Genomic DNA, 16,014 nt, shown 5'->3' on the forward strand with positions numbered 1-16,014 from the left:
CGATGCTCAACATATCTTATTTCAATTGACTAACAATAGCAATGAAAGTGTGTGTTTTTTTCCTTGAAGTTGAAGAGGATCAAGCGATTCCTCTTCAGAGATCAGTTGCAGAGCGGAAACAAGAGTGGGAGGACGTCTTATTGCACAGTGTGTCACAGACTGTGATTACTCCAGCTGTGAAGACTTACATCATATTAACCTCACAATGAAGTTGCTCATTAGAGCTTGACCCAACACCCTTTGATCCCGTCACTCCGTCCATGCTCTCTCTTCCTTTTGACGTGCTAATGTTCGTCACTGCAGGTGGTTTCACACGGTGTCTGCCGGTTGTACAGTGACACTCAAACTTTTTAATTAAAACGCAATGTTCTCCAGAGCTCAGATATTAGTCTTCTTTTGAAGTTAAATCACCATATATACGGCGTGCAAATCGTACATACTGGGTAGTATTATCAAACAGCTGACACGGTGTTATTCAATCATTTGATCCCATAAGCTGAAGTTGTTACAACCTGACAGGAGAAACTCAGTGAACTTCTGTACGTCATACTGCAAGAGGCGATGATGTATAAAAGTGTACATAAGAGGTGTTATGTTTAATTAAATGGACTTACACCGGCTATGTTACCAAAAATATGTTTCTAAAAAATTTATTATTGTTTATAAACAGTAACTATTAACTTTATTAATGGTTATGGAGGCAGTTTATCAGTCATTAACAGAGCCACTTTGGATTGTTCCAGGTTATAAAAAAAAAAATCCCTTTAGCTGAACTTCTGTAATTCTTTAGTTGATCAGAGGGCTGCAGAGTGGAGCATGTGGACCTAAATCTATTTACTATCAACTTTTCAACATGTACTGCTGCAGACTTGCTGCATTGATCGCTTGTCACACAGTAAGGAAAACTTAAAATCACACAGTGGACCATGTGTGTATAAATGTGTGTAATAAATGTAATTGTAATCTGTTACAGTTACTAAGAGAAGATATGTAATTAAATTGCAGTCCAATGTTGGTGATTACAAAGGGGATGCACCCAAATATTCTTTTCAGGGTGCGTCCACTGACTGTACTCTTTTAGTTATTTACTGTTTCAGACTTGTGACTTATTACAATGAAAGTAGACAGAAAAAAACAAAGTTTATTTTGGCTTATCAATAAAGCTTTAGATATAGTCAAAGTCTAATTAATGAATCATTAATAAATCCATTAAAGCCAACTTGATAAAGGTTACCTTAATAGAAAGTGGTACCTAATTGGGCTGCAACTAACAACTGTTTTCATTATTGGTTGCTATTTTGGGTAACACTTATAAGATATTTTACACAAAAATGTGATAATTACTAGGTGACGAGTGAGGAATCAATCAAGAATGACCTAATAATTAATGAATAATAAATGACTGTGACTCCAGGACTATATAGTAAATAACAATGACTTCCTAGAGAGCAGACTGCAAAATACTACTGTATATTAAGGAATCATTAGATAATAATAACTTCATAAATATCTTTGAATCGACTCACTAACCACTTTATTCATGAGTCGTCCCTGATTAACTGTGAACCAGCTCCTAACTTATCAATGAGTAACTGCTTAATCATTAATTGCTCTTTTTGCGCCCCCTCAAGTAAAGTGATACAGACTGAGTAGTTACTTTGTGCTCCTTCATTAACTCATGAAAAGGGACCACTTAGCTTAAAGTTATTAAAATGCTTGTTTGTTTGTTTTTTACCATCATTCCAAAGCATGACCATCTTCAACTGACTATCATGTCTGACCATAAAAGCATCAAATCCTCAAACATAAGAAGCTGCATATGCTCAATTTATTGATTATTGAGATAGTTGCAGATTAACTGGCTGACTGATTTATTAACTAATGCAGCTAATTATGCACATAAATGCAATAATGAAAGGAAACCTTTTCTTAACACCATACACAGACACGTGTCACAATATATCTTTTAACAATGTATCTTTAATAGAAAGACAAATCCTCAGTGACACCGGGTAAAATAAACATTGTTCAGTTTTATATTTTATGTGCTTTATGTTTAAGAAATTTAAATATGGAGCTGTCCATGGATGAATGTCCATGGACTGTGGAAATGTTCCTGGTAATAAATAGGATGTCCATAATTTCACATGGGAACTTCCTATCATCCTGAATGGGAACTGTCCGTGGTTCTGAAAAGGAACTGTCCTCTGTCCTGAACAAACAATCTTACAGACCTGCCATGAAACATGTCTTTATTTCTAAATATGTCTTTAATTGTCTGGTTAATTTAAGGCGTACTACAGTAAAGAAGCGGTTAAACTGCATGTTAAACACACGTACAAATCTTAGCCTGCATGAAAAAAAACAAACAAGTTTTTTTTTCTTTCTTTGCGGTCGTGATGTCTCGTGCTCAGGAGGTCACATTACCAACTTTTTTTTTGTTGTTGTTGTTGTAAATTTACCACCACATCACAGCATCACGACCAATGGGATACTTCACAGCGATCCAAAATGTCAACGGGATGACGTTGTTGCTGGCGTAAAGCTGCAGTTTGATGGCTCCTACTAAATGAATGCAGTGGGAATGGACGAGCAGGAGTAGACACACTGCTGGTCAGACAGCGCGCACTGCTGACCTCCGCACACACAACCCTGTCAGTTCAACAGGATCTTATCTTATCAAATTTTCACTTGTGAGGATTTTTTCTGCCTGTTTGGCTTTTTTTTTTCTTTGCAGAGATACGTGTTGGTTGACCTCTGTAACTGTATTCTTTATTGTAGGACGCGAGTGGTAAGTTGTGCGCAAATTTCCTGCTTATATGTCTGTGACCCAATTGTCTTTTGGTCCAAAGTAGACACTGAATGTTATTGTGCAAAGTTTAAAGGCTTTCATGCTGAAATGTCGCTCTTATAGCAAAATCTGAGAGCCATAAAACCATGTTTTAATCAGAGAGGGGAGAAATAATGGACGATTTCATTCGACTTTAATGTAAATTAACAGGTCTACATTGAAAAGAAAGCAGTTTTATGAGTAAATACACTTCATTTTAAGATCCATTTCAATATCAGCCCGTTTTTGTCACTTTTTCAAAAGATGAACACACTTTAGGACTCTTGCAAAATCTTGTTAAACTGGACAGTGAAATAGCATGTGATCAACTTCTTCTTCGTTGTCCTTCTTCACTTGTGTCGGTCCCAGAGGACACAGCATGCTGTCGTCCCTGAAGACCCTGCTGCTGCTCTCGGTCCTGTGCACACCGACCTCCAGCCTTTGCCTCCGCCTCTACCACTCCCGCTCCGACCTCCTGTGCGACGACCAGATGGAAGTCGGGGTCCGGAGCGACGAGGAGGAGCCGGTTTACCCCCCTATGGACGGCTGGGGGTCCCTCCTGCAGTCCGCGGAGTATCTCTCCTCCTCTTCCTCCACCTCCTCCTCCGCCGAGTCCAGTCGGGAAAAACGGACTTCAAGTCCCGCAAACTACCGCTTCATGAGCCGGACGAAGCTCAGAGGGCAGATGCTCCGCAACAGCAGCAAAGGGGACCGCAGGAGCCGGCTGACCTTGTCCCTGGACGTCCCCACCAACATCATGAACGTCCTCTTTGATGTGGCCAAGGCCAAAAACCTGCGCGCCAAGGCTGCCGAGAACGCGCGGCTACTGGCTCAGATTGGACGGAGAAAGTGAGCATCAAGTCGGACAACTTCAGATTTAAAACAGACAGCCATGACCAGTGTTGGCCTCCTCCTCGTTACTCAAATGTAATGAATTACTTCTCATTCACTTTTAAAGTCATGCTTTAGATTTGTTCCACCAGGGGAAGGATTTTATTTACACTCACACTACAGATAAAAGTTTCGGTAACACTTTCTATAACGGTCATGTGTATAATCCTTTATAAGCACATTCATAAGGCATTATAATGCCTGCATAAAACTTTCTAAGTATCTATACTCATGACGACTTATAACAAGGTTTGTGAAGCATCATTTGTGGTGGATGCGATTTATTTTAATTCATAAGACAATATAATGCATTTATAAAACTTTATAAGTGTCAGACCATGAAGTTTCTGAAATGGAATAATGTCTAACTAACAGTAATAACACACTATACAGCATGACTTTGTGGGCTCTAAGTAAAGTGACAGCACTGTGACAACTGTAGGATGTTTATAAGATAGAAACTTAGAATCTGTGTGTCTTTATAACTGGTTAGTCATGTTAGTTATAATGTGCTGTGTAACCCAGGACTCAGATCCTTCTTTCAACACTGTTGTCACTTTGGTATGCGTGTATAAAGCATTATGAAAGCTGCTTATAATACATTATGTCCACCACATATAATACTTTAGAAACTTTGTTATGAGTTGTCATGCATACTTACTGACATTAATAAAGTATTCTATAAAGCCTAACAAATGCATTATAATGTCTTATGAATGTCCTTATAATGCATTGTAGGTATGACCTAAACAAAAAGTGTTACCAAGATTTCTGATATAATTTAGTTGATCTAATGTGAAAGGTCAAAAAGTCTCATAATATTTTTTGCTCAAATGGAAACACGAGAAACCTCGATTAGGGGACAACAAATGATGTGAAATAATAACAAACCTTGTGACAAAAAGTTGGACGATGTTTCTTCAAACTCATTTGGCCGATAAATCTGGTAAAACTGAGACAGCAGATTGTAACTGACTACTTCATGCTCTTATGTTACAGTTTGAGTTAAAACTTTGCCTTTGTGGTGAGAATAATCCATGTGTTTCTCATGCATTTTCAGAAGTTTTGTAGCAGCAGTGTCACTATCTTAAATCAAGACAGAAAAGGGACAAGAGCAATAAGGACTAAGTTATTTTACTTAAACTGTATCAAGATGGTTGGTCATTTCAGGCAAGAGAACATGAGACTTGTTTTGCATTGGAAACAGGTGAAATTGTCTCACATTTTGTCTTTGACACCTTTTAATTTTTTACTTTCAACATGGACATGAGTTGCAGTAAAGCAGGGCTTCTTTGAGTAAAGGCGAGCCCTTAGATTTTCTTTTTTTTCAGTGAAATTAATGTTTAATGTGGTTAGTTTGCCCCAGAGTCATCAAATTTTAAATCCTGGACTACATCAAGAAGAGGAGAGCTGTTGTCATTATTAATTCTTACATCCTCAGCAAAAGACCAATGAAATTTTTTGTAATTTGGTTGCATAATCATAACATTTGATTTGTTTCTCCCCCTCATTCCTGATTCATTTGTTTTTCTTTTAAGAGTTTTGCTGTTCAGAAATTCACATGGGAGCCAGTAATGATTCCAGATTCTAGTGTGAAACGTTGACACAACACTGACACTGAAATACTGTACAAACCGACTGCAAGATCATGAAATACAGTAAAATGCAAATGCATGGGAATGTATGTGTTCATCAGATGTCTGTTATTTTTATACTCAAAATAAAGGATTATTTTTCCTCAAATAAAGCAGATGTAACTAACTACATTTGCCTTTTTTATAAACAGGTTTTAGAACAATGGGATCCATAAAGAAAATATTCAAATATTTTATCATTCCTTTTACTACTTTACCATCCATAAGGCTAATACTTGAGCCCTGGTGATACATATGAATGTCCAGTATTACTGGACAAATTAAGCTCAGTATGTATGTTTATGATAAGAAAAGAACACTCTACCATGTGTACATTATGATGTAAACAGTAATTAATTTAATAAGTATAATGTAGGTAGTTGTCACCAGTAAAATGCTATTTAATTTTCTTCAGTGGACCAAAAGTTTGCTTATTCCACTGAAGTTAACATTTTAGCATCTGTTGGGTTTTGTACCTGGGTCATGACGTTCACCTGTTTAAGAAAACATTTAAGACACAGAGCAATGTCGACATCTAGTGGCCATTTGAACTAAAACACACCAGGTTGTGACTCAGTTCTGTAGGTTTGTGTCCCAGAAGTCCCTGTATTTGTTGGTTTGATGTAAATTATAAATGGCAATGAATGTGTACTCCTTTTTAATGCATTTTTACTATTGTTTTGAGTTATTTCTCCCAGTTTCCCTCATGTTTGAACGCTGTCAGTGTTTTTTTGGTCCTCCTAATACCTCCTGAAGCCCATTCTGAATTTCTAACCAGCAGTTGTGGAAAGAAACCACATTTAACTCAAATTCAAATGCAACACTTAAACACAAATTTGGGATACTTTTACTTGAGAATTTTCATTTCGTGCTACTTTATACTTGTACTCCCCTACAATAACTGTACAGTTTACAATTTACAGAAGTAAATACTTTTTACTCCACTTCATTTATTTAATACCTTTAGTTAGCCCACTGGTCACACTGTGGATTCAGATTAATAATACAAAATATAATCAACAAATACATTATGTTGTATTATGGAAAAATTCTCTAGCTACCCAGCAGTATGTAGTTTAAATAAATAAACAAATAAATAAAATCAGCCCCACCTTTACCAGCTGAGCTTTTGTTGCTTTAACTTCTTTAACAATATTTTGATACCAGTACTTCAGTATTATTACTTAAAAAGTACAAAAGCAAAAACATAAGTCCTGATTTTTAAATCATGGCAAATTTTGTCCTGATAAGTTTAAAATTTGAATGCCTTTCACTTTGATTTACAAAACAGCAAAGATACATAAGTAAACAAATGAAGAAATACAGAAATAAATTATAAATAAACACATTTTGCAATGAAAAGATTACTATATTTTTCTTACATTCATTTATTGCTAAATTCATTCATTCATTTATGCATTTCTAGATTTATTTCTGTATTTACTTATTTATGCTCATGTCATTTTTGTATGTAGCTTTTCAGCAGCGCCCCCTGCCGGCTATGACGCGCTGTGGTTCTGACGTCTGTTCCGTTGACGTGGACGTTTCAGGAAGAGAGTTTTCATTTTGGCTACGTGGAAGTAGCTTCTCTTATGACCGAGGCTGAGAGCATCTTTTTGCCCTCGTCCGTCTGCTTCATTCCGGCATAATGATTAAAAAGTTTGATAAGAAGGACGAGGAGTCTGGTAAGACTGCAGAGTTGTTACTTTAAATTGTGGCAGCGTTTGAAAAATTGAAATTGCGTCTGGACTGACAGGTGATGTTGGACGCTTTGGAAGCTAACGTTGAACTAGCCTGTTACAGTTAGCCGGCTAGCTAAAGTTAACGATAGCTGTCAGGGAAAATTAACTGTTATTTGTGGTTTGTAACCTATTATATATATGTGTAGGTGTTTAAGGTTAGTTAAACTCGATTTGTAGGTGCATTAACATGATTACAGCTTATTTCATTCAACAATACTAACACCAGTCATACGCTAGGTGTAGCGTTAGCATTGCAAGCTAACGAGAGGTACTGTCAGCTGGATGTTGTGATAGTAGTTTTGCTCGTTAACAGACGTGTCCTCCCTGAACATGAACTCACACTATTAAAGGATGAAAATCCTGCAGTGATGCTTCAGTTTAAAGATCTGTCTGTAAATATATGTGTTTTTTTTTTTATTTCATGATCCCATGTGAACGTCTTTCAGATACTTAGGAGATAAGTGTTCAAATTCAATAGTTAATCGTTGTATTGTGCCTGAAATTTACCAGCCACTTTCATATTTTATATTTACAGCATTTTGCTGATGGTTGTTATCCACTGCATGATCCGTTTGTATTAAATATATGCAGGCGGGATGGAAAGTTATCTTTGTCCATTTGCCAAGTGACTAGTGAAAGTTCAGATTTTACCAGCCGCTCAATAGATTATCATTGTTGTTTTGACTGATGACAGCAGCAAATCTAACAGTCTCTTGCAATTTTATGCCAGCACTTGGTAGGTGCTAATTTTGTGCTCTGCAGGGCACAACAGTAATCAACTATCAGAAATGATAAAGAAAAGCAGCACATCCTTACAATAAATGAGCAGGAGCCAGCAAATATTCGACATATTTGCTTGATAAATTGTATTTTGCAAGTAATTTTCTTTTGATTGACTGCACACACATCTGACTCTATTGTTTTGACATTTAGGAAGTGGGTCGAATCCTTTCCAGCATCTGGAGAAGAGTGCCGTGTTGCAGGAGGTAAAGTCTGCCCGAATTATTGGTTATAGCATGTACTGCATTTATGAGGCACAAAGTATGAGCCAAAGAAACAATACCCTGAACCACTGAAATGAAACAAGCTGCCCCTTCTTGTTCACAGGCACGCATCTTTAATGAGACCCCAATCAACCCAAGAAGATGCCTCCACATTCTCACCAAGATTATTTACCTCCTCAACCAGGTATAAAAATTGTCTTAGCAGTATGTGTTGAACGTGTGTCTGTCCACACATTAAAATCTTACCTCTCTCTTTCATCTTTGTTGATTTAGGGAGAGCATTTTGGGACCACAGAGGCCACGGAGGCCTTCTTCGCGATGACCAGGCTCTTTCAGTCCAATGATGTAAGATATCATCCATTCAGTCAATCCTTCATTAGTTTATCGGTTAGATATTCAATTGTGACTTTTCTTTCTCTCCCAGCAAACCCTGAGGAGGATGTGCTACCTGACCATCAAAGAGATGGCCAACATCTCAGAGGATGTCATTATTGTCACTAGCAGGTTTGTATTACGAATTTAAATGGGTTTCACTTGTATGCAAAAACTTATATGTTCCCCAGGAAGTTTCTTTTTTTGGCTGGGTGGAAAGACATTTTGTTCAGAGCTTATTGACATCCATTGCTTTTATGCAACTATTTTATCATCCAGTAACACCAGGACCTAAAAAATGACTGATTTCAGTGTGCAAAAAATAGATAATAAGACAAGGTTTGTTTCACTATCTAAGTGATTACATAGGACAACAACTCTTTGTAAATGTGTTTTTGTAACTGTGTTCATTTTCTTTTGAGGTCACAGTGTCTTTACTTGTTCCTTGTGTGGTATTTCACAGCCTGACCAAAGACATGACAGGGAAGGAAGATGTATACCGAGGACCTGCCATCAGAGCCCTCTGCAGGATTACGGATGTGAGTGCTGCTTCATTTAGTTTTCTGTCTTTGACCTTGTCATTTCACAGAGGAAAGAAAACAGGCCGATGCTAAAACTGAAGCATTGTTGGTTGAATTTTCCCTGTTTTTTCCACAGACCACCATGCTGCAGGCCATTGAGAGATACATGAAGCAGGCTATTGTTGACAAGGTTCCCAGTGTGTCCAGTTCAGCTCTGGTGTCCTCACTGGTAATGAAATGGCACTGTTTCATGTTTCACTTATTAATCCATAAAACCTTTGTAAATTGGGTGTAGGGTTTATTGACTTATTGTATTGTATTGTATTGTATTAATATAGATTAAGTTGTGTATGATATAATTGCTGATGGGTAATGATACTGTTTGTGTGTGTTCAGCACATGGTGAAGATGAGCTATGATGTGGTTAAGCGTTGGGTGAATGAAGCCCAGGAGGCTGCTTCCAGTGACAACATCATGGTCCAGGTGGGTAGTACAGACATGCACAGAGACTTAAGAATTCCCATTACTTTGAACAGTTTATAGTGTGTGTAGAGGGCTGGCTTTTCTGGATTTCTTTACAGATAAAAATGATTAATTGATACAGTCACCAATCACAGAGTCTGTGTGAGGCCTTCTATTTATTATGTAGCATTACTTGTTTATTTAACTGTTCTTAACGATATTGATTATGAAGTTTAAGTGTAAAACAACTTGAACATTATCAGAGTGTACCTGTTGTACAAGAATATGGTTGAATTTGCTGTTAAGAATGAGATATCTGTAGTAAAAAAAAAAAAATCTGCGTTTGTAGAAATGAATGGGATATTGTTATGATTTTAGCATTCAATTACAAAAAATGCTGTAATGTAAGATAACGAACATAATGACATATGTTGGCCCATGTATTTAAACAAAGGAAAACAAGAAGAAGAAAAAATTAAACAACCTTTGTGGACGTTTGAGTATAGATTTAAGAGTTTCTGTGATCATTTGAGTAGGTGCATAAGGTGCACTTGAATGGACCATGAAGTCCTCTCCTTGTTTTTGTTAAACTCTGACACAGACAGCGCAGGAAGGAAATAGAGGAAATGACACCAGACTGCAGTGGAGACTGAGCACAGTTTTTGGTTAAATGACTATTTTGGTACAGACATTTACCCACTAGTGTGGTGGATGGCCTTCCAAGGTTTACCCACAAAACTGAAAATCTGCCTGCATTGCTGGGTATTAATGTTGGACCCTGGTGCTTCAAATTGGTCTTTGTAGAGTCCACCGAAACTATTTAGAATGATTATTGGCCGATAACAAATCAATATCAGATCTGTTGTTTATGTGCATCTCGTCTTGCAGTACCATGCCCTGGGCCTGTTGTATCACCTCAGGAAGAACGACCGTCTTGCTGTCACCAAGATGCTCAACAAGTTCACCAAGTCTGGTCTCAAGTCTCCTTTCGCCTACTGCATGCTCATCAGGATCGCCAGCAAACTGCTGGATGAGACAGAGGGAGGGTGAGTAGACCTGCAGTAACCTGGAACTCTAATGAAGATGCAGCAGGACATCTGTGTACTTGCATAGTACAGCTGATTCTGCCCTGATAAAACACCTGTTTTCATCTATGATACCTCTTTTTTTTTTTTTTTTTTACAATATTGCATTCTATCTTCATGTTCTCAGTCACGACAGCCCCTTGTTTGACTTCATTGAGAGCTGCCTGAGGAATAAGAATGAGATGGTGGTGTATGAGGCTGCTTCTGCCATTGTCCACATGCCCAACTGTACAGCCAGGGAGCTGGCCCCTGCTGTGTCTGGTCAGTACTTTACTCATACCTCATTCATATTTCATTTTTTACTGTACTGTTTACTTTAAGAATAGAGTGATGTGTTATTTCAGCTGGCCTATAAAAATGTCCTTATCATATTACTTATGTGTCTCATTGTGAATGTATTTTTCTTCCTGCAGTGTTGCAGCTCTTCTGCAGTTCTCCCAAAGCAGCCTTGAGATACGCTGCAGTCAGGACCCTCAACAAGGTATAGCAACTTCAACAATATCTTCTGCCTGTGCTTCAAAACACACAAGTACAGATTCTGATAATTCTAAAAATGCTACACATCGGTGGAAGTAATCAGTCGACTCATAATCGTCATAGTGAGTGAACTACAATGACATTTCCTTTTTGTCCACCAGGTGGCCATGAAGCATCCCTCAGCTGTGACCGCATGCAACTTGGACCTGGAGAATCTGATCACCGACTCGAACCGCAGTATCGCCACGCTGGCCATCACCACTCTGCTGAAGACCGGCAGTGAGAGCAGCGTGGACCGACTCATGAAACAAATCTCCTCGTTTGTCTCCGAGATCTCGGATGAGTTCAAGGTCCAACGCTTTCGGTTCAATTTTATTTTGTGATGTAATACTTGCTGAAAGTGTGAGAATGTGTCATGAGGTGTTTTTTTTTTTGTGTGTGTGTCCCAGGATTTCAGCTTCTGTAGCTGCAAAAGATTAATTTCCAATCTGAGATTCACAGCTATGCCTCCCTCTTTAAATCCTGTTATATTTGTTCCATTTCTGTAGTCTAAATCTGTCCCTGCTGCTTGTTTACTCCAGGTGGTGGTGGTGCAGGCTATCAGCGCTCTGTGCCAGAAGTATCCCAGGAAGCACAGCGTCATGATGAACTTCTTGTCCAACATGCTTAGAGATGATGTAAGTTGGCACAGCACTGATCTGATCCTTCACACTTTGGTCTTACAGGAGAGCATCTTTATTAGTCATATCCTACAGAGTGTATTGCAGTTGTGTTTACGTTGTAATCTGAGCACCAGACTCACAGTTATCACCTCTCTCCTCCCTGCAGGGTGGTTTTGAGTACAAGCGGGCCATCGTGGACTGCATCATCAGCATTATTGAGGAGAACCCAGAGAGCAAAGAGACGGGCTTGGCCCATCTGTGCGAGTTCATCGAGGACTGCGAGCACACAGTTCTCGCCACAAAGATCCTGCACCTGCTGGGCAAAGAGGGCCCGCGCACCCCGCAACCCTCCAAATACATCCGCTTCATCTTCAACCGAGTGGTGCTGGAGAGCGAGGCTGTTCGTGCAGGTGAGACAGAGTGGGATTCTCTAAGTGCACTGATTTTATCTCAACATTTGACGGCTCCAGAGGCTGACCTCTAACATCCAAGCCAAGTATCCGTGTCAGTGCTCCTCTTAATTGAGCTGTTTTCATGGCATATTGTAGCCAGTTTGAAAATTTGTTTGCTCTTCCACCCTCAGCTGCTGTCAGCGCTTTGGCTAAATTTGGAGCTCAGAATGATGATCTGCTGCCAAGTGTCCTGGTTCTCATGCAGAGGTGCTAATTCCATCTTCGTAAATAAAAAGAAAACACTGGATAAATTACTTTTAAAATTATTGTGAGACTCCTTAAATATAAGATACCTTATACATGAGTGTGTGGTGTCGTATAACTTAAAGACCCGTCTGTTCTTACAGGTGCATGATGGACAGTGATGATGAAGTGCGCGACAGAGCTACTTTCTACATGAACGTGCTGCAGCAGAAGCAGAAGGCTCTGAATGCTGCGTACATATTCAATGGTAAAGACACACACAAAGGGTAGACTGTCAGAGATTCTGATGAGGGAACGTTTGGGGTTCTTTGTGGCTGTCAGTGGGGCTGCAGCTGTTGATTATTTTAGTAATTGAGTATTCAACAGATTATTCCTTTGAACAGTTGGAAAAGAAATAATGCAATGGATTCTGAAACTCACTGTTCTGATCATATCAGAGTTATGGATCGAATCAGCAAAAAAAGGATTACGTTAATTTGAAAATGCACTTGGCTCTGATGCAGCAGACTCTCTGTCTGTAGTCACCACCACAGTAATAGTAAATAGTAACAGTAAATATAACACTACAATGGTTAAATTTAGTCAGTGGTGCTGAGCCGTGGGGGGGCCAACAGTCATAGTTGTCACAATACCAGAATTTTTACTTAAATACGACTTAAATATAATACTATTGTTAAAGACAACACTTGATACCTCTTTTGATACCACTGCCTCTCACTAGGCAGCTCATAGGGCAAACAGTCTGCAGAGGATGTCAGAAATGTCAGCTGCTCTTCTCTGTTCTCTGCTCTCAGGTCTGTCTGTTTCCATCCCCGGACTGGAGAAGTCTCTGCACCAGTACACTTTGGAGCCCTCGGAGAAACCGTTCGACATGAAGTCAGTCCCGCTGGCCACCACTCCTATCACAGAACAGAAGACGGGTACAGCCACATTTCTGTTCATTAATCTGCACAGCGTATATTTCGTTACACTCAGCTGTTATGATCAGGAATCAGACAGTTATGGATTGTCTGTTAATGTTGCTTTTTTTTTCTTCCCAGAAATTGCCCCTATTGCTACCAGCAAACTGCCAGAAAAGTTGGCCCCGTCACGCCAGGACATTTATCAAGGTAAAACTGTAAACAGTGTAATAATAAGTAAATAAAATTACATTAGACAGTGATATTCACCTTCATTACTGGTCTGATATAGTTAGTAAGATGCTGGTCTTGTCTTTGTTGACAGAACAACTGGCGGCCATCCCAGAGTTCCAGGCTCTCGGTCCTCTCTTCAAGTCCTCCGAGCCGGTGCAGCTGACGGAGGCTGAGACAGAATACGTGGTGCGCTGCATCAAACACACCTTCGCCAGACACATGGTGTTCCAGTTTGACTGTACAAACACTCTCAATGACCAGCTCCTGCAGAAGGTACCGCCCTTATTATCGTTTTTGTTTCATTAAGTTGGATTTTTCTAGAGATTCAGTTTGACATTTTTCTGTAAAACATTCAAGTTCTTTCGGCATCTTAGCGGTAGTCAAACTAAAACATGGGAACACATTTGACTGAATGCATCTTGTGGCTCTTTGTGTCAGGTCGTAGTGCAGATGGAGCCATCAGAGGCATATGAGGTGATACACTACATCCCGGCCCCCAGCCTCCCCTACAGTCAACCTGGTTCCTGCTACACTCTGGTCCGCCTGCCTGATGACGACCCCACAGCTGGTAGGAACTCTGGGACAAAATTGGGCACGTGGGACAGTTAAAAAAAAAAAAAAAAAAAAGTTTGAATGGATTGTCAAAGAAACTGAGTGTTCATAGTGTTGAGATTGTTTACGTGTGATGAACAAAAGTAAGTCATAATGAGAAACTTTGTCAAAATAAGAAGAGAATCTTAGACTCAGTATTTCAAAATAATGATCTCAATGTAATGAGACTGAGAATAAAGTCATTATTTTGAAAATATTTCTGATTATTTTGAGATGCTACATCATTATTCTGAGATAAGTTCTTATTTTGAGATACTTATGCAATATTTTTAGGAAGGTTCTCATTATTTTGAGATACTGAGTCATTATTTTAAGATACTAAGATACTAAACGTGAAAATCGTAGAAGTGACTACCTTATGCATGTGCAAGGTCCAAAGTAATAACTTCTGTGCTGCGTTGGCTGTATTTAAGAAGACTGTGTCCCATCTGTCCACAGTGTCTTGCACGTTCAGTTGTACCATGAAGTACCTGGTCAGAGACTGCGACCCCAACACGGGAGAGCCTGACGATGACGGTTACGATGATGAATATGTGGTACGTAATCACAGCACATCCACAAACTGTGTTTTCCGACAACATAAATTCCCTCTTTGCCTCTAACTCTTTGCCCCCCTCTTCTTGTCCTTCCGTCTTTCTCGCCCGCCTCCGCCCCGCTCTTCTGTAGTTGGAGGATCTGGAGGTGACGGTTGCCGACCACATCCAGAAGGTTTTGAAACCAAACTTTGGAGCAGCGTGGGAAGAAGTGGGAGATGAATTTGAGAAGGAGGAGACTTTTGCCCTGGCGTCCGTACGGACTCTGGACGGTACGCAGAAGCGAGAAATTTAGAATTCATTACAGCACTTATTCAAAATTCAAAGATCAGGTGAAAGTACAGAGGCAGCATCATCATTACTTTTTGTATGTTTTTGCAAATAATTGCTCCCAGAGATTTATGCAATATGTTAAGCAGTGCTTGGTTTATGCAGCAACTGACACCTGGTGTTCTGTGACTCATCTGTGGTTTTCTGGTACAGAGGCGGTGGGTAACATCATCAGCTTCCTGGGAATGCAGCCATGTGAGCGCTCGGACAAAGTTCCCGAAAACAAGAACTCACATGTCCTCTTCCTCGCTGGTGGGTGTTGGATGGTGGTGGTCACACACAGTTTGATATTTAAAAGGGCTGTTTATATAAATAAAAATGTAATAATGTGGTTTAGCCTTTACGCAAGATTAAGTTATGTAACTTTAAGATGTCAAATAACTTTACTACAGTAAGGATGCTGTCATTAACCTCCAGAATTTTAAGGTGTGAACAGTTAGATTTAGGAACATATTCTCCCATTTAGATACCTTTTCTATAAAACTGGAGAAACACATACTCTACCCAGATTGTGCCTAAAATATCTTCTTAAAGGGATAGTGTGTTATCTGAAGTTGAATATGTTTCAGTACCTCACTTCAAAAAACCTGAACCATCCCTTTAATTGACATGCTCCATTAATTAGGGCTCCGGCAGGTGTGATCTGATTGGCTTTCCTTCCCTCTCCACTCAGGTGTGTTTCGGGGAGGTCATGACGTGCTGGTTCGTGCTCGCCTGGCGCTGGCTGACGGCGTCACCATGCAGGTGACGGTTCGCAGCGGCGAGGAGACGGTCGTTGACGTCATCCTGGCGTCCGTGGGCTAAAGCGTACGCGCTGCAGTTTTCGTGCCAACGCTACCACGCTACCTTTCATCTGTCTGAGACGTCAGAGTTCTTTTCCACAGCTCTAAAATGTTATGTATACTGATATTATGATTATGATGCTGACAGCCAATCTTAAAAACAATAAAAATGTTTTATTTCTCTAGTATATTAACGAAAAAGTCCTCATTGTTTCTTTATACTGTCTGCTGCTCATGTCTTCTGTAAAACCTTCAATAAATTCTGACTGTCAAAGTACATCAGCTCTC

The 16,014-nt window shown here is 39.5% G+C and overlaps 2 protein-coding genes across 2 annotated transcripts; both read left to right on the forward strand.

Annotated features, from left to right (window-relative positions):
* The first annotated feature begins 2,462 nt into the window (after nucleotides 1–2,462).
* On the forward strand, nucleotides 2,463–5,642 carry ucn3l (urocortin 3, like). Its single transcript, XM_084710936.1, has 2 exons — nucleotides 2,463–2,791; nucleotides 3,200–5,642. Exon 2 carries the CDS (start codon nucleotides 3,210–3,212, stop codon nucleotides 3,681–3,683), a length of 474 nt encoding a protein of 157 aa, XP_084567062.1. The 5' UTR covers nucleotides 2,463–2,791; nucleotides 3,200–3,209; the 3' UTR covers nucleotides 3,684–5,642.
* A 1,250-nt stretch (nucleotides 5,643–6,892) lies between these two features.
* Nucleotides 6,893–16,003, forward strand: copg2 (COPI coat complex subunit gamma 2). The gene is made up of 24 exons (XM_084710581.1): nucleotides 6,893–7,040; nucleotides 8,031–8,083; nucleotides 8,205–8,285; nucleotides 8,375–8,446; nucleotides 8,526–8,605; nucleotides 8,937–9,012; nucleotides 9,131–9,223; nucleotides 9,391–9,477; nucleotides 10,345–10,502; nucleotides 10,669–10,802; nucleotides 10,955–11,022; nucleotides 11,180–11,368; nucleotides 11,600–11,695; nucleotides 11,847–12,090; nucleotides 12,264–12,339; nucleotides 12,480–12,583; nucleotides 13,131–13,256; nucleotides 13,377–13,445; nucleotides 13,561–13,742; nucleotides 13,908–14,037; nucleotides 14,520–14,617; nucleotides 14,748–14,886; nucleotides 15,098–15,196; nucleotides 15,618–16,003. Exons 1-24 carry the CDS (start codon nucleotides 7,004–7,006, stop codon nucleotides 15,746–15,748), a joined length of 2,622 nt encoding a protein of 873 aa, XP_084566707.1. The 5' UTR covers nucleotides 6,893–7,003; the 3' UTR covers nucleotides 15,749–16,003.
* Nucleotides 16,004–16,014: the final 11 nt, after the last annotated feature.

The sequence above is a fragment of the Lutjanus erythropterus genome, chromosome 22, assembly GCF_056507025.1.
Source record: "Lutjanus erythropterus isolate fLutEry1 chromosome 22, fLutEry1.hap2, whole genome shotgun sequence".
NCBI lineage: Eukaryota > Metazoa > Chordata > Actinopteri > Lutjaniformes > Lutjanidae > Lutjanus > Lutjanus erythropterus.

Excerpts from the sequence above, each read along its gene's own strand:
- copg2 (XM_084710581.1), top strand. The coding sequence starts at position 7,004 with ATGATTAAAAAGTTTGATAAGAAGGACGAGGAGTCTG. Across the intron at positions 8,606-8,936 it reads GTCATTATTGTCACTAGCAG|CCTGACCAAAGACATGACAG; the intron begins GTTTGTATTACG and ends GGTATTTCACAG. Across the intron at positions 13,257-13,376 it reads TATCACAGAACAGAAGACGG|AAATTGCCCCTATTGCTACC; the intron begins GTACAGCCACAT and ends TTTTCTTCCCAG.
- ucn3l (XM_084710936.1), top strand. The coding sequence starts at position 3,210 with ATGCTGTCGTCCCTGAAGACCCTGCTGCTGCTCTCGGTCCTGTGCACA.